The 25,477-nt window shown below is 41.8% G+C and overlaps 1 protein-coding gene across 2 annotated transcripts in view; it reads left to right on the top strand.

Moving 5' to 3' along the window:
• Positions 1-24,968, top strand: part of LOC138969193 (uncharacterized) — a 59,705-nt gene extending 34,737 nt beyond the window's left edge. The window contains exons 18-35 of one of the 2 annotated variants that reach the window (XM_070341927.1): positions 5,882-5,927; positions 6,885-7,233; positions 7,794-7,982; positions 8,773-8,901; positions 9,756-10,059; positions 11,067-11,090; positions 13,107-13,265; positions 14,373-14,836; positions 15,235-15,296; positions 16,312-16,413; positions 16,798-16,944; positions 17,133-17,201; positions 17,823-17,943; positions 18,308-18,452; positions 18,694-18,828; positions 19,051-19,209; positions 20,991-24,047; positions 24,656-24,968. In XM_070341927.1, coding sequence (XP_070198028.1) covers positions 5,882-5,927; positions 6,885-7,233; positions 7,794-7,982; positions 8,773-8,901; positions 9,756-10,059; positions 11,067-11,090; positions 13,107-13,265; positions 14,373-14,836; positions 15,235-15,296; positions 16,312-16,413; positions 16,798-16,944; positions 17,133-17,201; positions 17,823-17,943; positions 18,308-18,452; positions 18,694-18,828; positions 19,051-19,209; positions 20,991-21,241 — 2,855 coding nt within the window. In that variant the 3' untranslated portion in view covers positions 21,242-24,047; positions 24,656-24,968. The remainder of the gene's footprint in view (positions 1-5,881; positions 5,928-6,884; positions 7,234-7,793; positions 7,983-8,772; positions 8,902-9,755; positions 10,060-11,066; positions 11,091-13,106; positions 13,266-14,372; positions 14,837-15,234; positions 15,297-16,311; positions 16,414-16,797; positions 16,945-17,132; positions 17,202-17,822; positions 17,944-18,307; positions 18,453-18,693; positions 18,829-19,050; positions 19,210-20,990; positions 24,048-24,655) is intronic. The other variant, XM_070341928.1, reaches the window with a different exon arrangement.
• The last annotated feature ends 509 nt before the right edge of the window (positions 24,969-25,477 follow it).

Below are 25,477 nucleotides of genomic sequence, written 5' to 3'. Positions count from 1 at the left end.
GCTCAAAGATATAAAGGGAAATCCAATGTTAAATCAACTTTAGCTAGAGTCACAAACATCCAATCAACAGTTAGCTAACAAAACTGACATCGCATCCCATTGGTCAAACAAGTAAACAAAGAAGGGGGGGGGGGGGGGGGGGGGGTAAGGGACCAAAACCTTCCAAGCCACCTGGCATCTCCTATGATCTACCCGATCAAAAGGAATGACACCCACGACAAACCCCGACTGGCCGGAGATACCCAGTCTGGCTGGCGGCACGTTACATAACGACCACCTGGGGGCCCAAGGTCTTGTCTAGGGCAAGCATCTGACAAGTGCACCGCCCACTTCAAAAAGAGATAAGGAACTTCCTTTACCCAGCAGGAGATTTAATTGTCTGCACCCGCTGGCTGGACACGGCTGGTGCACACCAGTACTTTTTGAGTCACTTGAGAAAAAGTGACTCTATGTAATCGGTCAGTGTTAGTCTGTCCGGCCGGCCGGCCGTAGACACCACCTTAACGTTGGACTTTTCTCGGAAACTATCAAAGCGATCGGGCTCATATTTTGTTTAGTCGTGACCTCCAATGACCTCTACACTTTAACGATGGTTTCGTTGACCTTTGACCTTTTTCAAGGTCACAGGTCAGCGTCAAAGGAAAAATTAGACATTTTATATCTTTGACAAAGTTCATCAGATGTGATTGAAACTTTGTAGGATTATTCTTTACATCAAAGTATTTACATCTGTAGCCTTTTACGAACGTTATCAGAAAAACAAGGGAGATAACTAGCCTTTTCTGTTCGGCAACACACAACTTAACGTTGGGCTTTTCTCGGAAACTATAAAAGTGACCGGGCTCAAATTTTATGTGAACGTGACTCATTGTGTTGTGAATAGCCATTTCTTCCTGTCCATCTGATGCCTCATATAATATTCAGAACTGCGAAAGTGACTCGATCGAGCGTTTGCTCTTCTTGTTGTTAACAGATAATGAATAGACACCAAACACAAACTGATCGGCAACAAAGACTAAACTGGACAATGACAATAGCTAATCTAACATTGAGGACAGTATGTCCACACTGCTACACATAATAAGCCTTACATTCCTCCCTTCTCTGATTCTGTATTTTGCTGTGGGAATGGGTTTGTTCTATTTTGCTTTTGTTGTTTGATTGGTTGCTTTTTTTTTTAATGGATTTGTTGTGCATTATGTGCATTTGCATGCATGCTTGAGTGTATGAGTGCATGGGAGGATGTGTGTGTGTGTGTGTGTGTGTGTGTGTGTGTGTGTGTGTGTGTGTGTGTGTGTGTGTGTGTGTGTGTGTGTGTGTGTGTGTAAAGAAACATGCAGTTTCAGATTTAGTGTACTCAGTGAACTATCGCATGACTAAAAAAACACTTCAGACGTGCTAGGACTTTAACAAGAGGGCTGCGACTCAAAGAGAAACAAGTCGCGTAAGGCGAAAATACAATATTTAGTCAAGTAGCTGCCATTTTTCAGCAAGACCGTATACTCGTAGCATCGTCAGTCCACCGCTCATGGCAAAGGCAGTGAAATTGACAAGAAGAGCGGGGTAGTAGTTGCGCTAAGAAGGATAGCACGCTTTTCTGTACCTCTCTTTGTTTTAACTTTCTGAGCGTGTTTTTAATCCAAACATATCATATCTATATGTTTTTGGAATCAGGAACCGACAAGGAATAAGATGAAAGTGTTTTTAAATTGATTTGGACAATTTAATTTTGATAATAATTTTTATATATTTAATTTTCAGAGCTTGTTTTGAATCCGAATATAACATATTTATATGTTTTTGGAATCAGAAAATGATGGAGATTAAGATAAACGTAAATTTGGATCGTTTTATAAATTTTTATTTTTTTTTACAATTTTCCGATTTTTAATGACCAAAGTCATTAATTAATTTTTAAGCCACCAAGCTGAAATGCAATACCGAAGTCCGGGCTTCGTCGAAGATTACTTGACCAAAATTTCAACCAATTTGGTTGAAAAATGAGGGCGTGACAGTGCCGCCTCAACTTTCACGAAAAGCCGGATATGACGTCATCAAAGACATTTATCAAAAAAATGAAAAAAACGTTCGGGCATTTCATACCCAGGAACTCTCATGTCAAATTTCGTAAAGATCGGTCCAGTAGTTTAGTCTGAATCGCTCTACACACACACACACACAGACAGACGCACATACACCATACCCTCGTTTCGATTCCCCCTCGATGTTAAAATATTTAGTCAAAACTTGACTAAATATAACAAAAGGATCAAAACAAACAAAAAAGCATATAATTAGTTGCATGCATGGGCTCTGGTGACACTCAGTAGAGTAGACTGTGATCATGCACAAGGTAACAATAGGAAGGGTTTAGATGACAGTCGCATGTCACAACCCCTGGCAATAGAGGGCATTTGTTTTGGTGTCAGAACAATGACAGGACAACAATTGCTGACAATCTAACCCTGATTCCAGATCAGATGAGTGATAATTATGGAATATTAAAATGTTGTCTGGGGTCAAGTGTGTGAGCGTCAGTCAAGGGTTCCGAAAGCGTTGTTGTCTGCAAAGCCTATACATTTCAGACAACTTGGAAAATAATAAGCTGTTGTAGCCAATGAGAACATTTGCCATAGGACAAGTTTCTGTTGGTACAGCAGTTCTAACTTCTTTATGAAAGTGGTCCAGGTTTGTGAACAGATTTGGATAAAATCAGTGGACTTACAAGGACCGTTTGATACTTCGTTTATTTGTGCTCATCAGTAAAACATTCTCAATGTTTGGAATGACAAAACAGTGACATACTGCATGATGCTTTCTTTAAAACTAACAACATGTGAGTTGCATATTCTTGCAATATTTGTATGCTTGCTTGAGTTATGCTTTGATTTTGTTTCTACACTGAAATGTTGTTGATGTTATAAATTCTGTGTGTATATTTTTGGTTTAATTAGGCTGCATGGACATGCCTGATACAGAAAATTGAGTGAGATACAGATCGATTGTGACATGAGTTGCATGCGTTCATATGCATGTGCAGAGAACTTTTTCTTTTTTGCACATTCAGAAAACAAAAGTAGTCCAGGTCCAATTTTTGAGTCACTTGAGAAAAAGTGACTCTATGTAATCGGTCAGTGTTAGTCTGTCCGGCCGGCCGTCCGTAGACACCACCTTAACGTTGGACTTTTCTCGGAAACTATCAAAGCGATCCGGCTCATATTTTGTTTAGTCGTGACCTCCAATGACCTCTACACTTTAACGATGGTTTCGTTGACCTTTGACCTTTTTCAAGGTCACAGGTCAGCGTCAAAGGAAAAATTAGACATTTTATATCTTTGACAAAGTTCATCGGATGTGATTGAAACTTTGTAGGATTATTCTTTACATCTGTAGCCTTTTACGAACGTTATCAGAAAAACAAGGGAGATAACTAGCCTTTTCTGTTCGGCAACACACAACTTAACGTTGGGCTTTTCTCGGAAACTATAAAAGTGACCGGGCTCAAATTTTATGTGAACGTGACTCCCAGTGACCTCTACACTTTGACGTCTGCTTTGGTGACCTTTGACCTTTTTCAAGGTCACAGGTATGTCTTGAAGGAAAAAAATTGAAATATCATATCTCTGAAACTATTCATCGGATTGATTCAAACTTTATAGGATTATTCTTTACATCAAATTATTTACATCTGTATTGTGTTGTGAATAGCAATTTCTTCCTGTCCATCTGATGCCTCATATAATATTCAGAACTGCGAAAGTGACTCGATCGAGCGTTTGCTCTTCTTGTTAACAATTAATTCCATAAGCAGAAGTAAGAGACTTGAGCGGCAGTCTGAAATCAAAATTATAATTTTTTCCTTCACACATCTTCATTGCACAATCAGTGGACAAAAACAGAGTCTATATATCTGCAAACAACTTACATGAAAGACCTGAGTGGAAGTTTCGATTAAAGATGATTTTTCCTCACGCAGCTACATAAATGTATGCTCTGAAAACAAAACCTCAGATGCAGATCAAGACCTTAACTCCAAACAGTGTACTGTACCCTATACAACAGGAAAAAGAATTGAACTGCAGGTGGGATTTACAATGATTTGTTTTGTCACGCTGCGTAAATCATCACAGTGCAATTGCTTCTGGTTTGACATAATTGGCTTTTCTGCTTGCTGAAATTATGGCAGCAGCGCAGTTATGAGACCTTGCTGTAACAATCAAGACTGTAGGATTAGAGACTGACCCAGGCAGAGATTAGTGTACTGTCCACTTCTAATCCCTTCAGCCAACAGACCGTGACAGTCCAGCTTGGAGACTCACTTGGCTCTGGTTTTGGAAGCGATCGTCAAAGTCTGGTTATTTCTGTGGAGCTAGGATGGTGTTATGAAAACAAGTGTCTCTAAATCATTGATTTCCTTGGATTTGTTTTGTGTCTTTGTCCTTGAAGGTACGTTTATTAATCGTTGTTTTTGATGGGCATTAGTTTATATAGTTTCCTGTGTACATTACTGCTTAAACTCTGTTGAAGAAGTTGAAGGTATACATATTTTTCAGCTGTTAAGTGTGACTGATTGAAGTAAAACTGTGTCAGGTCTAAATTTTTACAGTGATTATCAAGCCTTGCTGATTCAGTGGTACAAATATCCGTTGACTTGGAGACTGATCTGTGTTCTAATGGCATGGATTTAGTTTTTTGACATGACCGAAAGACACACTTAAAGCATTTTAAACCTTTGTTGTATCCGGTGCATACAAATATATTTCCAAAAAGACGGCGCCAACAGGCTTGTGCATTGGAACCTCCCTTTAAAGACCTAAAATCTGAAAATATCAGGACCTAAATGGGAGGGAGTATAATGAAATGGAGGCAAACATTCAGACATGAACATTAACCATGTGAAAAAGTAAAGGGTCTGAAGAAGGGGGGAGGTTGCTGGCGGTTTGTCTGTATATGAGTGGACTTCGTCCAGTGAAAGATTTTTTGAAGTGGTTGTGAATTTGTTCAGCGAACAGGCCTTTTCAGTTATCTGTGTTAGCTGAACAGTTGTCATCAAACACTTCAGGTGTTTGCACTCTTCTGTGATTTGAAGACAGGCATACCATGCAATTAAGTGCTGATCCTTGTAAGAATGTGGTGACTCTGTAAGAGTGTTGCTTGGTCAAACACTGTATGCTATCACTCTCATGAACCCCAGGTGCTAGTGTAGTAGGACACTGTTAAAATCCAGTGATCGGGTATTAGTTAGTGGGGTAAGACCATGTCAAGTTACAGTCATTGTGGAGTATAACTTTTCTGTGATCTTTGAAACTGGAGGGTGATTCAGGTTGCTGTCCTCCAACAAGCTGATGGTTCTTTGGTGATCTGTAACCTGTTGATTTGTTTGACCTTTGAAAGTGTGTTAGTGTGTGGACATGTGTGTGTGTGTGGGAGTGGGAGTCAGTGTTTAAGTGTTATTGTGAGTGTGGGTGTGTGTGGGTGTCAGTGTGTGGGTGTGTGTGGGTGTCAGTGTGTGTGTTTGTGTTTGTGTATGTGTGTTTGTGTGTGTGTGTGTGTGTGAGAGTGTGTGTGTCAGTGTGTGTGTGTATGTCAGTGTGTGTGTCAGTGTGCATGTGTGTGTGTTTGTGTGTCCTTGTGTAGATAAGTCTATGATGTGCACATTGGTGTGAACAATGTGAAAGTGCATGTTTCTCTTTGTGTTTGTTTCAGATTTTCTTTTCATCATTCTCCTGAGTAATAATGCTACTCATAAAAAAAACATTAAATTGTTCATGCCTCAAAGAAGTGGATACAAAATGGCCTGAATTAGATGGAGGAAATTGATTTGTGACTGGATTTTTTACCAAGTCAAGTTAGTGGTCATTGTTTTCTGTTATCATTTCAGCTGGAAGACAGTCACAAGCTAGGAATTACAGTCCAAGCTTTGAAAGGTGAGTAATGTATTTTTTATTCAGTTTATTTTCCGCTTTTAATGTTTCTTTCTATTGTTCTTTTTTCCCTTCATGTTTTTTTGTACAGTGTTTGTACAGGTGCTTGAAATCCTTGAAAGTGCTTGAATTTGGGGGGTCAGTTTCAAGGCTTTTAAAGTGCTTAAAAAATTGGCAAGATCCTTGAAAGTCCTTAAAAACTCTAATGCTGCAAACACATTACACAACAACCACCCACAATAAACAATTGCAATGAATTATTATTTCATAACCTCAAAGAAAGAGTTGAACAATAACCTACAGTCCCTTTTGAGTCTGTCTGCTTCAAAACCATCTTCTGCTACGAATCTGTCGCCTTTGACAAAAATTAAATCATTAGGTTTTGAACATCCAATGATTTAAATCAGCATGCGGGAAGGGGGTATAATAACCAGTGAGTACTGTTTCATTGCGAGCTTTGAAGGTTAGAGGGTGCTTGATTTTCTCTTCAGAAGGTCTTGAAAGTCCTTAAAAAAGTCCTTGAATTTTAGAACAAAGAAACTGTACGAACCCTGTTTATAGCTCGAGCTCTAGTCTTCTCTCTATTTTCTTCCTACTTGTAAGATAAACATGATAGATAATATTTATTTCAATTTTCATTCCTTTCGCCTTTCATGGTGATTCTGGTCAGTAAAGGTCAGCTCAAAGTTTCTTGATCTGCTTTTATACTGATTCTTGTAAAGTGTTTTAAAAGACAGAATAGGCGTCAGGTTTCTCTTTGCAATGAGCTTTGCTGTGCAAGTTTTCCAAAGAAAAAGTCATGTCTAGGCGTACACTGCCTCGCCTTTAAGTAAACACTGCCTCGCCTTTAAGTAATAATTATAACTTAACTTACTCTTCCGTGAAAACCATGACAGAGTTACTTCCTGAAAATGTCTATTCCATGTTCAAATTCCCTCCATTCCCTATCTGTGATTGCAGGCCACAGACAGCCATCGGCCAGGTAAGGGAGGCACAGAATCATTACGTGCTACCAGATTTTGACGACCTTCACCTTCCTCTGGGGTTGGAGCCCGACATCCCAGAAGATGACGACAGCCTTGCCGGCGGTGATGTAGGCAACGACGACGAAGACGACCTTCAGCAGCTCGACAGCGGACCTGAAAGGGAGGAGAGTGGCGAGGAGCAGTGGGTTGAAGAAGAGGAGGAAGGAGTGAAGCAAGGGGAAGGCGAGGAGGGAGAGAAGAAGTATCATGAGTGGGAGAGAGAGAAGGAAGAAGCCAGAGAAGAACAAGAAAGGGCTGATGAGTGGCAAGATGAAGCAGAACAGGTCAGTTCATCGGTTAAGAGTGTTTCAAAAGCTGATAGATAATTGACGATGTTCGGAAATAACTGTACGGTTGTTTGGGTTGTGGAGGAGCTATACTCACCCTTGGAATACAAGGGCAACCAAACTCTGGTGACATTGGAGGCCTATCATTGGAGAGTGGCATGTATTCACATGTGAAGACACACCACTCGGTAGTGATTGGCTTAATATATGTCATGTGAGTTTGTTTGCCTCAATATTTCCAAGGAAAAAGAACTCCCCCCACAACCCATACAAAGCTGACAGTTATTTCAAGAATTTCTCTATAGGAGAGAATGGGCATGAGGTTGAATGGTAGAGAGATACGGATGAATATTGATTTATCCAGGATTCGGGTTCAGTGAAAAAAAGGTAGATGATCTCTGTGCAGGTGATGTCTGCCAAAAGAAAAAAAATTCAGCAGCGAGTCCATTTTTCAGTATCTGAATGACTAATTGACGGGAGGATAATAGTGGTACTTGCTTTACCTTGATCAGTTTAAAAAGTTGTATCACTACTGTCTCTTTTGTTTGCAAATACAGGAGGCCAGAAGAGAGGATGATGTGACTGTCAAAGAAGACGTCCAACAAGAAGGCGTAAAGCCAGCGCAGGCTGACGCTGATTCGGTGAACGAGACCGGGGGCATCACCCAGGTCACCTCCATTGCCCCTAACAACCAGTCCCCTCACCCTGCTTCCCATCGAGCCGTTCAGTCTCTCAATCTCTCACAGGTAAGTCAAGGATGGCATCAGCTGATAATATGAGTTATTTCTAATATGCTGACTGTTAGCAAATGATAACAGACATATCGAGAAAAAAGATATCAAGCATGAGCCTTTTAGGTGAATGCTGATATCGTTTGTGAGACATGTCTGTTATCATTTGCTAACAGTCAGCACACTAGAAATAACGGTTTTATTACCGTTTAATTCAACCAAAAGAAACTTCGAAGCAACCCCGCGAATTAGACAGAACAGCCGCAATGGGAACTGGAGCACTCCTACCTGATTATGCCTGTCAGTCAAAGAATTCTCGTGACCTGGGTCAGACATGAATATTGTGATGTGTGTTTTGGATGTTAGAGTTTGCCACGTACAGTTTTAACAACACATGTTTACAGGACAACAGTCAGGGAGAGGCAGAAGTTACAATACATGACACTTAAACCAAGCTCACACACTCACGTTCTTTCACCGACACACGCATGTTGACGCTCACCTCTCGTACGTACAGTGGTGTTCAGGAGGTGTTAAAAGAAGACTCAAGAGTTCCACTGGGTCTGACTTAGCTTTGCGCTTTTGTGCCCTTACCTTTTCTCTCTTGGCCTTCTGAGCCGTTCATTTTTAACTAATGAACAGAATTGTGACATCTCTGAAATTGCAGTGTCCTTCACAGTTTGATGCATTATTTGAATTTAATGAGAATGTGTGTGTGTGTGTGTGTGTGTGTGTGTGTGTGTGTGTGTGTGTGTGTGTGTGTGTGTGTGTGTGTGTGTGTGTGTGTGTGTGTGTGTGTGCACAGGTGTGGCAGTTTGATCCATCAGAGAATGAAGACAAAAAGGTGAAACAGAAGCCACAGTTTTATGTGGGACCAAGTGCTGCTCCTAGGTCGAAGGGTACAACCCAGCCACACCAACAAACACGCCAGCAGGTACTGTCATGAGTTAAAGGGCTGATATATAAAGAGCTAGTTTAAAATTAACACAAAAAATGGAATTAGGAGTTTTTGGTGAATTGTATTCTAAAAGTATAGCTTTTGCAGTGGCATTTTCAAGATCTTGTTTGGTATTACTCTCAAGAGCAAATTATTATTCTCCCACATTTTCTGTATGTGCAGACTCAGCTAAGTGTGTGGTGCTTCCCTATCTTTGATATGTAATTACAACAATAACAACACATTTCTTGGGCTTGTATGATTTGTCTGTTGTTTTTTTCTCTGAAAATAGAAATAGTTGTACCGGAGGAGTGGTAGGGTTTTTCTAACAAGCTTAACTCTTTGAAATGTGTCCTTATATTGTATTCTAGCCTGTGTCTAGCTATTGATGTGTACATTGTTGTTGAACAGTTGTTTGTTGTATGTTTATTAGGGTCTGCTAGTGTGTGATAGGGTTTATGTCCGTCTGTAGATGTTATTTTTTTTTCTGTTAGTCCTGTGTTGACAGCTCTTCGACAAGCACTTAGAACTGTACCCACAGGATACGCGCGATATATAACTTCTTATTGATTGATTGATTGATTGATTGATATTCTGAATAAAAGATAAACATCTGAGATAGGTAGTAATGATTGTAAATGATTTTCCTGTCTGGTAGGTAATTATTGTTGTAATTGATTTTTCTGTCTGGATTCTTTGCTAGATAAACGTTCTTCAGTATTTCCCCTTCAATATTTGTCTACTCGTATTAGGACCCCCATAGTGTTTGAAAACTGGTAAGGCTTGTTGTTGATACTTGTTCTGTCTGGTTTGTTAGCTAAATTAACTTTCTTGTATTTCCCCTGCAACAGCTTTTTTCCCCTCGTATCGGGACCCCCATGGCGACCGCAGAGACAGCCACGTTTCCCAAGGTGGAGCGTTCGGCTGGCCGCATGCCGAGCCAAGCTTTCAGCCCCTCTGCCCAGATGACGCAGCTTTCCCGCCGCCGTGCCGAGCTCATGCGCCGAGCCCCTCCCCCTCGCACCCCTCCCTCCATCCCCCTCCCTAAGGCACGGTCGCTGAACAAAGGACGCTCGCCAAGGTTGGGGCCTATGTTGTCTGAGCTTGAACACCATGCCAGAAAAGAGAGGAGTCCGCGCAATTTCATGCAGCATGGTGAGTAGTGTTATGTGTAGAATTGCATGTTATTCACAACATTTGTACTTCTTATTCTTCTTCTTCCTTCTTCTTCTGCCTTCGTGGGTTGAAACTCCCACGTACACTTGGGTTTTTTGCACAAGTGGAATTTTACGTGTATGACCGTTTTTTACCCCGCCATTTAGGCAGCCATACGCCGTTTTTGGAGGAAGCATGCTGGCTATTTTCGTGTTTCTATAACCCACCGAACTCTGACATGGATTACAGGATCTTTTTCGTGCGCACTTGGTCTTGTGCTTGCGTGTACACACGGGGGTGTTCGGACACTGAGGAGAGTCTGCACACAAAGTTGACTCTGAGAAATAAATCTCTCGCCGAACGTGGGGACGAACTCACGCTGACAGCGGCCAACTGGATACAAATCCAGCGCGCTACCGACTGAGCTACATCCCCGCCCTCTTCTTCTTCCTCATTCGCTACTGTATTTGTACAAGCATGCAGACTTTCACTTTGCTTGTGAAAGGGGGGGGGGGGGGGGGGGGAGGAGGGGGGAAGAAAGAAGGTAAATGTAGTATGAAGGAAGGTTTAACACATGTTAGCAAATTACAAAAGAAAAAGAATAGGGTAGTCGGGAAAGGAAACATATATTGTGTGTTTTAAGTCACCAATACCTTTTATGATCAGGCACTGTTCTGCATATAATGGAACCATTTTTAGACCACCAAAATTTAGCTCTAAAAAGGAGTGAGTCTTAAAATGGTGGCAAACATACAAACATTATGAACCAAAAAAATCTCAGAAAGCAGGGTTGTGAAAGGGGCAAGTTTTCTTTATTGGGGGCTCGATCTTGAAAGGAGCGTTCCACAGGACGAGCTCGCAAACTTTGTATGTGTTTGAAGAGTGTGGGACGAGGGTGGGGTTAAACTTGTAGTAGATGTCTGGGGTAAATTTGTGTTCTATGATACCAATCATAACTGTTTTTTGTATGTGTAAGATCATGTCTTTTGAACTTTCATTTAAAATAGCTGGTTTTCCCATACGAAGGAAGAGTAAGTTGATGTGTGGAGTTGCCTTGTATCGCCTGTACTCTTGCCGTAATTTGATGTTATCTCTGTACGCTATAATTAATGGTGCAAATTGGTTAATTGTTTAGTGTCTGAATTATATTCTCAGTCTCCGTACAAACCTGGGACAGTGCACGTGTGCATAACATAAAGTACTCAACTGAATGAGAACCAAGCACTTTGTCCGATTGGTTCAAGTTGAGATTTGTTTGTGATGTCAACCAACCCGACTGACCGTTTGGGTCCCACCTAGTTGGGCACTTTCTCATGCATACCACCCTTGGATGCTAAAGTTAGATGCCTTTTTGTATCTTTGCGGACGGCGTGTCGTCTTTGATATATTCTGTGTGAGTCTAACATGGAATGGTTTTGTTAAACTGCTGTCGTTCAAGGAGTATATGTCTTTGAAAAAAAAGGGAGACTTGGAATAATGTGATGTTGTGATGCTTCTGTTAATGATGAGTGATACGACTTCCAACTGTGTGTGCTTGCTTCTCTTTTTAACTTGGAGAACTCATGAATAACTGTTCTTTTGGAGATGAGGGTCTCTTTTATGGAACTTTGCAAAATGGTTAAAGTCTTAATTCCTCTGCTCCCTGAGTAACTTGTTTTTCTCATAACTGTTGCTCTAATCATCTTTGAGGAGGTCAGCTTTGAATTGCCTTATGTCTTAACTATGGATATGGTTTGTTTTGAGATGTTTAGACTGTGTTTAGCAAGCGCTAGGCTTTAGTGTATGTGATGTATGCAGGGTGAAATAGTTTGATAAAATGTGGGTTAAAGATAGTTGCTGATTGTATCCCAAGCAGCAGGATATCGCCTGGCTTTTGTGAACTGTATTGTGTGAGGTGTTGTGAATAGCAAATGGAACTGAGAATCATAGCTTTCATCATGCAAGAACAGAGCTAGTACACCAGTGAGTACTCTTTTTGCAGACAGAGTGATTCATCCCTGATATTTTGTTCAAAATAACTGCTGTTTCTGAATAAGTTTGGGGAAAATATGCTTTTTATGAACAGTTCAAAGTTAAGATGTGATTGCTACAGTTTAATAGTCTATTCATACAGCTTTCTATATTTTGTTAACGCACATAGTTTTTGTTTCTGTTATTAAAGTTTGAAGCAACAAAATTTTGTGATACAAGGAAAAGAATCACCACTGAGCAACAAACAAGTATTATATGAAAAAGTTACAATTGAGAAATGAAAAAGTTATGGGAGTATTTTTCTTTTATTGAGCTTGCAGCTTACATGGATTAATGAGACCACTGACACTGTCTGTCGCATGCTTGCAACAAAGCATTTGTGCATGCAAGCATGTACTAACACAGGCACATGCACACACAAACACTCACACACACGTACGTACATGACACACACGCAATTGCATACATTGCATGCACGCACACACACGCACGCACGCACGCACGCATGCACTCACGCACGCACATACATACACATACACACACACACACACACACACACAAACACACACACAAACACGCACACACACGCACACACACACACATGCACACACACACACACATACACACACTCACACACACACTCACACACACACACACACACACACACGCACGCACACACACACGCACATGCACACACTTACACACACACACACACACACACACACACAGATATACTATCCCTCTGTTGATCTTCATCACCCACACCCCACCCCACCTCCTTGGCTCCACTTCATTGCCTGTGTTACTTTGTAGGACCTGCATTGCAACAGGAAGTCCTTATTTCATTGTCTCATTCACATGCCTGTGTTACGTTATAGTCAAGGACCTGTGTAGCAGAAGGTAGTCCTTACTGGTTGTCTAATTCATCTGCCTGTGTTACGTAATAGTCAAGGACCTGCATAGCAGCAAGGAGGCCTTACTTTGTTGTCTAACCTACATTGTAATCACGGACCTGCATAGCAGCAGAGAGTCCTTATACTTCATTGCCTTATTCACCTATCTGTGCTACATTATAGTCACGGACCTGCGTAGCAGCGGGGATGCCTTCAGAGAGGTGTCGACAGCCTTCTCCCCAGAGTCCCTGGTTGGAACGCTACAAGTCTGCCGTCTCAGCATGCCCCTCTCACGACAGCACAGTCTGCCAACTCTCTACACTGACCTCAGCGCCAGTCAAGGTAGGAATTGTAACCTCTGAAGGCATAATGAGGCTGCCTGAGTGGCATGTTTCTTGATATTACATTCACATTTGTGATACAGAGTATGGCAGATTTCTTGATAATATTCACAATTGTAATAAAGTGTATATGGCAGGTTTCTCAACCCCTTCACTGCCCACCCCGTATGTAATACGTGGTCATTTTTGGTTTGTCGTACGCCCATAACCGTATCTCATACGTGGGATTTGTGTCACCAACATTTCAGGACATTTCTGAAAACTAAATGGGAGGTAACCACTGTCCAAGTACTTGTAGGGGTTCTAAACACAGTTCTTTCCCATAGACCGTTCGGATAAGTTACTAAAGTTGCTACCACGTTCTACCACGTGTTGAAAACTGTGTTAGCATTCTCGCCATTCACAATGGCTGCCGAAAGTCGGACCTCAACTCGTAGACCTGTTTTCAAGCGATACAGTGTTCTGGAAGCTCTACAAGAAGTGATTTATGGATTACCACACAGAAGAATACTTTTATGGGCTGTAATGTGAGTACCTGATGTTTGACACCAGTTTTAGCAGTGTTTTGTGTGGTTTTACGTGCTGCAATGTGTGTCACTGTGTGTGTGTAAGTCCGGAAACTGTAATTTTTGACGAAAATGGTCATTATATCAATTTTTACTATAACAATCACAAACAAAGTCCAATGATCATGTCATCCTATACTAGCCAAGGGTATAAGCAAAACACATGCCAAAGATCTAAGAGATATCTCAATAAATGATCGAGCAGTGAACAGATTAGTGAACCTACCGAAGAAAGCGAAATTTTGCCCTGGCACACAGCAATACCAAAATGCTCTTATACTGTGGCAGTGAAGAGGTTAATAACATTCAAATTTGTGATACAGTGATACCTGCGATATGAGGCTGTCTGATGACAGCAGAGTACCCCCCATGAGAGCTAGGACGCTATTTGTTGTCCCTTTGTCTATTCATTTTACCAAAATATACCTGTTGTGAATTACTAGGACATTTATCTACTTATTTACCTATTTATTTATTTATGACTATGAGACATGCAGACACTATCTTTCCCTCACTGAGTGAAAGTGTTTTGTGTTGTACAGAAGCTCCTCACTCCATCCTGAAGCAGCCGGCAGAGCAGACTCTGTTTCCAGAACCCAACCTTCACATCATCGATGAAACCAAAGACATGTCAGAGATGGAAAAGACCGTCCACTTCTATGGGACTTCTGCCGTTCCCCTCACCCCCCTCCACCGCCCACAGTCCCCTCTTCAGGCACCTCCCAAACCCATGACGGCTCCGGCCACTTTCGCCAGTGGTTTTCAGAGGTCTGAGAGTCTGGGTTTTCTGAGGCAGGTGACTTCTTCACAACAGAGTTCAAGGAACGGTTCCCTGCACAGTTCCAGAAACGCGTCGGTGCATGGTTCCCTGTACAGTTCCAGGAACGCCTCCTTACACAGTTCACAGCGCAGTTCTCGCAACAATTCTGAGCCCAATACCCCAAGCACCAGAAACCTGGCGCGCATCGGCCGCCCCATCGCACAGGTGGCACATGTCCCTGATCCGGTGAGTGTAGAGCGCTTTGTGTTTTAACGATTAACTGTTGTACAATCATGGAAACACTTTTTAAGATCCCAGTGTTGAAGACCACACCCACCCCCACCCTTCTCCACCCCTTCTCCCTCCACACCTTATTTTCTGCTCATATCCTTTTGAAGATAACTTCCATTGTAAGACTACCTCCTCTCTCAGACATAATTTTCTCAGATTTGGGGAAGTCTGAAGGGGGGGGTGGGGGGGGGCAGTTAGATCAGTGTACTTAATTCACCCCTTTTGTATTTTATTAATTTTGGGATTTATTTTTGTTGGCTGCTGTCTCCTTCTTCTTTCTTGTCTTGTATGAAATGTATTTGTTTTCTTTTCTTGTATGTAATTGAAGTAAGACTAATAACTTTCTGTGCCAGAACGAGGTAGCAGAAGCTGTGCAGAAACAGAAAGAGGCTGCTGCAGCTGTTGACATCCAAAGGTATGCTTGCCCTTTCTTGTCATTTTTTCTGCATTTAACAATTCACCACTAATGGGTACATGAAAACAAAAAGAAAACAACAGCAACCAGTTTCTGTAAATTCTTCATCAAATTTGCGTCAGACAATCACTGACTTCATCAGGATGGTAAGGATAAGTTAGGAACGATGGCACGTGATGTACTGTGTTATTGTTATGATTGATATTACGTCATTTTGTTTTGCGCGCATTCTTTCTTTCGTGCACTCTCTTTGTCAGGTTGTCTGGCTCTCTCTTTCCGCACACACACACACACACACACACACACACACACACACACACACACACACACACACACACACACACACACACACACACACACACTAATGGGTACATGTATCTTTTTCACCCAGCTGGCACTTCAATGGATATATATTTAGCTAGCTTTATACCAGCTTTGTGGGATTGTGCATACGTTGATTTATGCTGAGCTGTATAGTATAGTGTGCCAGGCATATTTATGTTCTGTGTTCTTAAAGAAGTGAGCGTAATGGCGGAGTCACACCAAGACAATGTATGGCCAGCGCACTGAAAATGAATCAAAAATCGAAAATAATGATCAGTGCGTCGTTGTGTGACCACGGTTTTGTAGAAGCACATTTTTGTGCATGCTCCAAAAATCCCAACGCACACAGCGAATGACAACGAATGCGAAGCGTTGGTTTAGCGCGTTGGTTTAGCGCGCTCGACGAACGAGTAACGCATTTTGACGCACACCCAGCGCACTGTCCAAAATCGCAATTTTTCGCGATATTTTCAGTGCGCTGGCCGTGCGTCGTCTTGGTGTGACTCCGCCATTAGGTTTATAATGTGTTCCTCTATTTTGGCTCATGCTGTGCAAAGGGTGTGGGGGGGGGATGAAGAGGTACAAATGGGATTGCATATGACTGTGGGAGAAACTTTTTAAACGTTTTATGAATGGCCTGATTTTGAGGGACAGGCATCGCCATATTATGAAGTTTCTTCATCTGTTGCAGGATATTCCGTGGCTATGTAGCAAGGAATGTTTACAAAAAGCTGATGAGTACAGAGAGGCAAAACATGGAGGACAAACAGAAGGCTGCTGTGGGAATACAGAGGTGTTATTTTGTTTTTTTTATTTTGTTCTTTTTTTATTTTTTTATCAAGGCCTAGCGTTGTACGCAAAACAGTGTATATACGCCAACAGTTTTTTATATGTTTATTTGTTTAGTCTTGTTAAGAAGGAATTAATCGTGTATTCCCGATTTTCAAGGATTTTTTAGTTTTTATACTCCCAACTTACTTTTTCCAATGCTAGGCCCTGTTTTATGAAAGGGTAACTGTATTTGTGCCTTTTGACAATGAGTCTTTCAAAGCTTGAGCTTGAAGTCATTTAGAATGTTATCTTAAACATTTGAAGCAGTGTACGTTAAAAACAAACTTAAATATGTTGGACGCGTATGTCGTAGAAAGGATGATTTATACTTTGACATAACGGACAGAGCTTACCGGAGTCACCTGGGTCGGAAAGAAGCCATAGAGAGACGGCCACCTAACCCCGAGATGATGGAATGGGGAAACAACTACCGTGCCACCCTCACCACCAGGGAACAACAACGCTACGACAAAGTGGAGGAGAGAGCTGAAGAGTAGGTGGCCATTTTACTCCTCCGTCTGTCCGACTGTCTGTTCACCATTGCATTTTGTGTTTTGCACAGACATTTTGCCTGTCTGTGCACCATTGTTCTGTGTCCTCCAGATGAAAATGTTGGAATCAAGTTTTGTTTAGCCTTGTTTTATAAGTAAGTCAAAATGTTCTTGTTTGTAATTATTGCAGGTTGTCAGACAATTTCCACAGTGCACAGTCCAAGCTTTCAGTCATCGGGCCTCATGTCAACATCTACGAGTAAGTGCCATATCTGTATTATGTATTGTGTCCTGAATCTTAGTCTTTCTGGCATTGCAAATGTGTACCTGGTGAGTGTCACCTGAGAATATTTTTTAATGATTGTACGATTCCAAATAGAATGTTCCAACTTTGTGTGTACGCTGATCGATCCTGCCAGTTCTAGTAGCCATGACTAGCATAGGAGAGTTGAATGATTCACCACCCGAGAGAAAGCTTCAAGTAAAAGATATATGAGATTGTCACCGATACATCAAGGTGATTATGCAGAGCTTTGTTGGTATTATAGGGATCTGTGTAACATTTTCAAAATTTCGTGCTATCCAAAATCCTAATGTGAAGAAAGTGCTGAATTAACACTTTCTACCCTACCTATGTTGACCAAGTTTTCTTTTTGCCGAGACCAGCTGTGCTGCAGCAGGTCACTCAGAATTGTAGTAACTGTGTATCAACACGCTGGAATGCAGGCGTTAGATGGACGTTACAGGAAGCGACTGAAGCTAACAGTCTGAGCGGATATATCCGTACCTGGTCAGATAGAGCCGTATGAGTGGGTACGGATATATCCGTACCTGGGAGACAATGAGTTAAGCTATGAAAGCCAGTTACATTTTGTTGCAGAATCTACCACCCCAAGAAGACGGGACCCACCAAGAAGGAGCTGAACATGGCTGCCACCACCATACAGAGACACATCCGTGGCTGGCTTGTCAGGCGACGCTTTGACAAACTCCACAGAAAGGTACAAGGCACCATGCATGATGGGATATGAAGTAGGATGCCATGCAATATATTAAAATGTAGGAGACAACAATAAGGGGTTATTTGTGAAGATACCTCATATAAGTCGCTCATTTGTGTGTGTGTGTGTGTGTGTGTGTGTGTGTGTGTGTGTGTGTGTGTGTGTGTGTGTGTGTGTGTGTGTGTGTGTGTGTTTACTATCACATACATCTGTGTGCACATCTTTGAAGACACAAATCAAACCGTTCCTCATTGCTGCACATGTAAGAAAATGTTGAAGCATGAAGTGTTGACGTACAGTATCATTACTCACACTAAACTTTTTGCAGTTTCAAATTGATCATGCGGGACTGTGTGTGTTCTAGGCGGCATGGTACGGGTCAACGTTCCCCAAGATGGTGAAAGACTACAAGTCGATGCTGATCAGAATACAGCGACAGCACGGGGTGGAACAGCCCCAGGCCCCATTCACCACCAAAGACATGAACGATTACATCGACACCAGAAAACGTAAGTGAAGAATTGCACTCTCGGCATATATTTTGTGTTATTTCACAGCTGAGTCCCACACCCATCTTCCTTTTAAGACCGAATTCTTTTTTCAGATCTTCTGTTCAAAAAGGTCTGTAAATGTACCGCCATGTTAAGACTACCCCATTTTTAAGACCTGATTTTCTCAGATTTCTGGAGGTCTTAAAAGGGTCCAGGTTGCACAATACAGCTGATGTACATTTTCTTTTCTCCATTTCAGGCTATGAGAGTGTGTTTGACAAGAAGGCGTTTGGTGGGGAGCTGGAGCATGGAGACACCGATTCCTTCTTCAAGGAGTGCGATCTTTACCCCTCCAAGACAGAGATCGAAGAAGCCATGAAAATTGCCCTCAAAGGTATTACATTTGTTTGTTTCTTCTTCTTCTGTTTCTTCTCCTCTGGGTGCCTTAATTGATTATTGTGATTTCAATAGATATTTTTGTTTGTTTGGCTTTGTCTGTGTGTGGGTGTATCAGAAACAGTTGGGTTGCATGGTGGTGGTGGGCGGGGTGTGGGAATATACAACTGGCAGTTAGATTAATGATATATTACAACCTTTGTCGTCTTATTTTTGACAGGTGAGACGCTGAGTCGTAAGAGCAGTGGCCTGAAGCGTCAGGAGATCCTGGACGTGGTGTTTTACATCTACACACCGCGGGCTGCCGGCCTGGAGAACACACGGCAGTCCACCTGGATGAACCCCATCATCGACGGCGTGGAGGCCAGGAGATTGATTGGTAAGTGGGGCTGGCATGGCAAGAAGATTGATTGGTAAGTGGGGCTGGCATGGCAAGGAGATTGATTGGTAAGTGGGGCTGGCTTGGCAGTGAGATTGATTGGTAAGTGGGACTGACATGGCACTGAGATTGATTGGTAAGTGGGGCTGGCTTGGCAGTGAGATTGATTGGTAAGTGGGGCTGGCCTGGCAAGGAGATTGATTGGTAAGTGGGGCTGGCAGGGCACTGAGATTGATGGGTGAGTGGGGCTGGCATGGCAAAGAGATTGATTGGTAAGTGGGGCTGGCCTGGCAAGGAGATTGATTGGTAAGTGGGGCTGGCCTGGCAAGGAGATTGATTGGTAAGTGGGGTAGGCATAGCAAGGAGATTGATTGGTAAGTGGGACTGGCATGTCATTGAGATTGATTGGTAAGTCCGGCTGGCATGGCATGGAGATTGATTAGTAAGTGGGGCTGGCTTGGCCCTTAGGTTGATTGGTAAGTCCGGCTGGCATGGCACTGAGATTGATTGGTAAGCGGGGCATTCTTCTTAAGAAACGGTATGGGTCGTAAACGACGGATATCATTCGGACTGTGTAGTCCAAGGCTTCATAGAATCTTGGGTGGCCGAGTGGTAAACGCACTTGCCTCGGAAGTGAGAGGTTGCGAGTTTGACCCTGGGTCAGGGCGTAAGCAATTTTCTCCCCCCTTTCCTAACCTAGGTGGTGGGTTCAAGTGCTAGTCTTTCGGATGAGACGAAAAACCGAGGTCCCTTCGTGTTCACTACATTGGGGTGTGCACGTTAAAGATCCCACGATTGACAAAAGGGTCTTTCCTGGCTAAATTGTATAGGCATAGATAAAAATGTCCACCAAAATACCCGTGTGACTTGGAATAATAGGCCGCGAAAAGTAGGATATGCGCCGAAATGGCTGCGATCTGCTGGCCGATGTGAATGCGGGATGTATTGTGTAAAAAAATTCCATCTCATACGGCATAAATAAATCCCTGCGCCTTGAATATGTGCGCGATATAAATTGCATAACATTTTTGAAAAATAAAAAAATAAATCCCTGTGCTTAGAACTGTACCCACGGAATACGCGCGATATAAGCCTCGTATTGATTGATTTGTCTTTTCATGTTGCCATTCAGCTGATGGCAGAGGATTGTTAACCTTTCACATGTTATCTGTGTGACTGGGGACTAGTCAGGTTAATGTTTGTTTGTAATTTTGTGTTTTGCTGTGTATGTCAGAGGCTTGATTCTTTCTCTCTTTTTTCACTGTTTGGTTGAGATGTTTTTGCTATTGAACATTTAAGGAGCTACATTGTGAATAGTGAATGGCTGTCTTGGGGGAACAGGTATTAAGATGTCTTGTTTCTTTGAACTTTACCTGAAATCTAGAATAGCCAGCATAGTGTCCTGAACATTCAAATGAGTACAAACCACCTGTGTCTCTAACATAACCACCCCGAAGGATCCCCAACAGGGTCAAACATTTTCCCTGTCTATAACAACCATCTGTGTAACATGAACAATCAATTTCCGTCCCATGAGACCTGTATTTTAATATGTCACAGACAGCCTATCATGTAGTATCAAAAACACAATGAGTCGACTGTTGGTGAAACAATCACTGTCAAAAGAACTAAAGACATCTTTACTCACCAAGACTAATACAGCAAAACATTTGACACCAGAGTTATGCTGTCCTTGTCTTGCTGAGTAAAGATATTTTTTGTTTTCTCACATTTGCAGGATACACTTTTTAATCATGCTTGTATTTTCCCTGTGTCAACAGGCAGTGAATTCGTAGAAGAGGCTCCCCTGGAGGTGTGCGCTAACCTGGTCATCAGCGTCAAACGCGAGCAGCGAGAAAGGGAGCGAGCGGCTGAGCGTGCTCGCAAGGATGAAGAGGCAGCTGCACTGAGAGAGAGGCTGGGTCTGCCCCACCCCAAAGATGATGAGGAGGAGGAGGAGGAGGAAGAGGAAAAGAAACGTCTGAAAAAGTTGAGAAGAGTCTCACTTAATGAGCACGAGAAAAAGAACTAACAGTGCCACATGCTGACTGAAGAGAATGTGTGATGACCAAATTGAAGAGAGCAGAGTGAATAGTGGTGGAGAAAGAAGATAGGATCTGAAAATTGCTCATTCCAAAGGCCTGCTTCTTGCCTTCGACTATGTCCCATCGGAATTTGGTTGAGGGGGACAAATGTCCCATTGCCTTTTTCTCCCAGGCTAAACCCTGGTGAATGCATGCATGGTGACAAAAAGTGGAGATGGTGGAAAGGCTTTCTGAACACCTGAGTACAACCAGCGAACAGATAAAGGAGGAATGGTGATGTTTCTGTGCATTTTCTGGGAGAGTTTGATTGGGATGCTTATGTGTATCTTCTAGAAGAGCGTGGATTCTGGTTCTTCTGGAAAAGTATGATATCCGTTTTGGCACAGGAAGTTGGAATGGGTTAATGGCGATTCCACAAGTGCCTGTTTTAGTTGCTCTTGTTGATAATTGCATAAACGTGCCAAACGACTTTCTGTTTGAGTTACAGACATAAGATGTTATATTATGCAAGAAGCTTATGTTATATATATGTAGAAGTACGTCAGATTGCAGGCTCCACAAATTAAGCCATGATCACATGCAGCATGCAACATTTTGTTTAAAAATGATGCCATGTGATTTACAAATTCTGCCGACTTCTCTCGGGTCATACATAGCCCACATACAATGTTGATGCTACTTGGTTTTGGTGTGAACAATGTGTTGGTTAGCACATATATAGCTGTCTGAATATATGGGTAGTTAATGTAATGTTTTTAAAATTCATTTGCTTTTAAACTGTGAAATGTCTCTTTCTCTTTTCTTTTGACTTACATAATTCACATACATGTATCTGTATTAAGGTTCTTGATAGCCATAGAGCTTTCAGTAGATAAAAATGAACAGGCCTTTGCTCTTGCAGATTTTGTATCAATTACAGATTTGAAGTGACCTGAGTTCTTGGGCTAGAACATTCGCAACTTTGTTCTTCTTTTTGTTGTATGGTAGATGATGGCATGACGAATTATATTTTAAAAATGCAATGGTATGTTGTAGAGTTCATTTGGTAGTTGATAGTTTGTATTTAAAGTTTACATGTAGCTGCTCTCTTTACTTCTGCTTAATCAATTTAACTGTAGTTTAGTTTCAAAGCAAATACTTAATTCATATTTAGAATTTTTAACAAGTGTTAATATGGCTTGCGTGTCACAGGTCCTACAGGCATGGGAATGGTCCGCGGATCCGCTAATTTCAGCGGTTTTCGTGAGGAGTTTCAGCGGGGGGAAAAAAATTCAGCGGGAAAAAAAAATAATCCCTCAAAAATCGTATATGAGGTTTTTATTCTCAAACGGTCGGGTGTCTTCAAATGGCACAAGCCACTATCCGGAACTGACGGTTGACTTCAGCTTTTGTAGTCTTGGCTGTCCCACGTGATATGAAACAGACGTTCGCGCAACATCCGCTGCATGTGGTTTACTTGTCCGAGACAAAGACGTGTCTCTTGTGTTCGATTTGAAAGAAAACTTCATGTCTTCAGTATCGAATATTGTGCGACGCGGCCAGGATTATGACGAAAAAGGTGTGGTTAACCAGTGGAAATGGGATTGGGTCTCCAAAGAGGTTAAAGTTGGTGACAAGCAAGAGCGGATCGGTGAACACATACGAAAAGTCGACACGCCCGGTCAAGCAAAATGCACCCTTTGTGACAGAGAAATTGTGTACACCAATCGTGGTTTCATTACCTTCAGCGAGCATCTACTAACGAAAAGTGTTTTTTTGTTGTTTTTTATCATTGTATTATTCATTCCTTTTGATTCAATACCTGGAATAAGAGAAAGTTAAAGATGAGCTGGATCCTATCACATGTTTCCTCGTGGGTTTGACAAGTATGATTGAGAGTGAGAGCAGTCAGTGAATGTTTGCAAGAAAGTCATAAAGTATGCACAATCCTTTGTTCAGAATTTTTAAAACTTAAAGTTGCAGCTAAAACACCTGCATATTTATGTGAAATTAAATGCTAAACTTTGTCCCAAATACCCCTCAGATTGCGTAGATTTCGATCTTAAAAAAAAAAAATTCCGGGGGAGGACTCCCGGACCCCCCTGTTTATGGGTCCCTCTCCTGTTTTCAGCTGACTTTTTATTCAGCCATTCCCATGCCTGGTCCTATTAGGTAATTTTGACCTTGAGAAATATAAGGCCTGATTCAGAAATGTACAAATTAAGACATTGTGAGCTGCCCATTTTGCCCTTTGACATAACCCTTAACATCACTGAAACAGAAGCATTCTAAAAGATCCATTAATTTCTTATAGTGTCAGGACTCAACTTTTGTTTCCAAGTGTCAGAGTGATACTAATTTTGATTTGCAGTTTTGCATTTATTTGCTAAATATTTTGTGTTTTAAAAATGTAGTTATGGTTATATTGTATCTTGAAGTTACATGTGGATTTCTACAGTATTAATTTGTGCTGAACTAGCATTTTCAGTTGATCTCATATTCTAACTGCATGAGCATGCTCTTCTGTTTAAATGCATGTATTCCTGGTAACTGTGCCAAACCTTTGGATTTTTTTTGTTTTGTTTGTTTTTTGTTGCAGCTGTCACTTCTAGAAAGGTGCCTTGAATAAATGTAAAAAGTGTCTTCCATGGCATCTTTCATCATTCCTTGTGCCTATGCATGGCCCTATGGGGGACCTATTCTTCTGTGATTGCTTCTCAGACAGAAAAACTAGCTTTATTATGTAATAAAAGTGATCTCTGATGCGAATGGCACTTTTTCTTGGCTTTCACTTCTGTCTTTCAAAGAACTACCGTACTTTCCGGGTCATAAGGCGCGACTTTTTTCCTCGAGTTCGACCCCTGCGTCTTGTATAACGAAGCGCCTAATCCGTGTATGAAATACGAAAAAAATCAAAGAGACCGCTTGAGTACCAGTCAAACAACTTGTGATAATGCATGTTTCAGCTACTAGGTACTGCCCTGCCTTTAAATTTGATCTGGCCGCACACACAGATTTCCACTCTGTTAAACTCGGTCACTGACCCCGGTGCAGGAAGTGTTTCCTCTCTCAGATATGACAGGGGAACCACCTCTCATGACAAAAACTGGGTCATTGACCCCTGGGAAGAAGGTCGTGTCTATAAACAAGGCCACCCAGCTATCACAATGCCTTTGATCTGGCCGCACACACAGAGCACACATATTTTCACTCAGTTAAAGTCGGTCACTGACCCCGGTGCAGGAAGTGTTTCCTCTCTCAGATATGGCAGGGGAACCACCTCTCATGGCAAAAACTGGGTCATTTTGGTGCGCCCTATCGGCCCCCTGCGTCCAATGGGTGACTGGATTACAATTTTATTTTAAAAGAAGGGGGTGCGTCTTGTATAACGAAGCGCCTTGTCACCCGGAAAGTACGGTAAGTGGGTTCTTCCACCTGTTCTAAATTTTGCACAGTTTTATTTTGGCAACACAGTTTAATGCTTTGTGTCTTTGTGGATATGATGCTGATACTTGTCGGTTTCGTACACACAAATACAGATGATGTATGCTCCTTTATGTAAAGTAACTAATTATAGCTTTGATTAGAAAAGTTGTTATGGAGACAGGGCTATGCATTTCTGTGATATAAATCTTTGTTTACATTTATAACGGCTGTCTGTGATAGTTAATTTATTTACAGCTTAATTAGATGCCTGACACTCTAGATGAAGAAATAAAAGATGTTATCAATTACCTGGATTAGTGTAGTGTACGTGTTTGTGTGTGTGTCATCAAGCAATGTAGAATACACCACTGAGCTTTTTGACCTACGAAGGGATTTAGGCGGGGACCAGAACATAATAGACCAACTGACCGATTAATGACAAAATCAATGGTTCATTTTCAAAACGAACGGGTTTACCCTATGATGCCTGATGGATTGGCCACTTCACTAAAATTCAACACACGACGGTAAATGTCAATTTCTTCACCTTGGGGAAAACAACCTCCATATCAACCAGATTCCTTGATAAGTGTTTATTACCAATTCGGTGCCCCATATGGCTTTTTGACCAATCAGGGCGGATTCTAGGTGACCCTCTAAATGTTATAACGTTCAGGCAGGGACCCTTTTTGTTTATCAAGCTATAAATTAACAAGACACAGTAACAATTTAAATCAACAATATCAGCGTGATTTATTAGGGACATCCAGATTCATTGTTTCCTTCGTCAGACGAACATTCGTCGGTGGTGGGGATTT

The sequence above is a fragment of the Littorina saxatilis genome, linkage group LG6 (assembly GCF_037325665.1).
Source record: "Littorina saxatilis isolate snail1 linkage group LG6, US_GU_Lsax_2.0, whole genome shotgun sequence".
NCBI classification, from domain to species: Eukaryota; Metazoa; Mollusca; class Gastropoda; order Littorinimorpha; family Littorinidae; genus Littorina; species Littorina saxatilis.
This window is presented reverse-complemented; position numbering and strand designations above follow the sequence as displayed.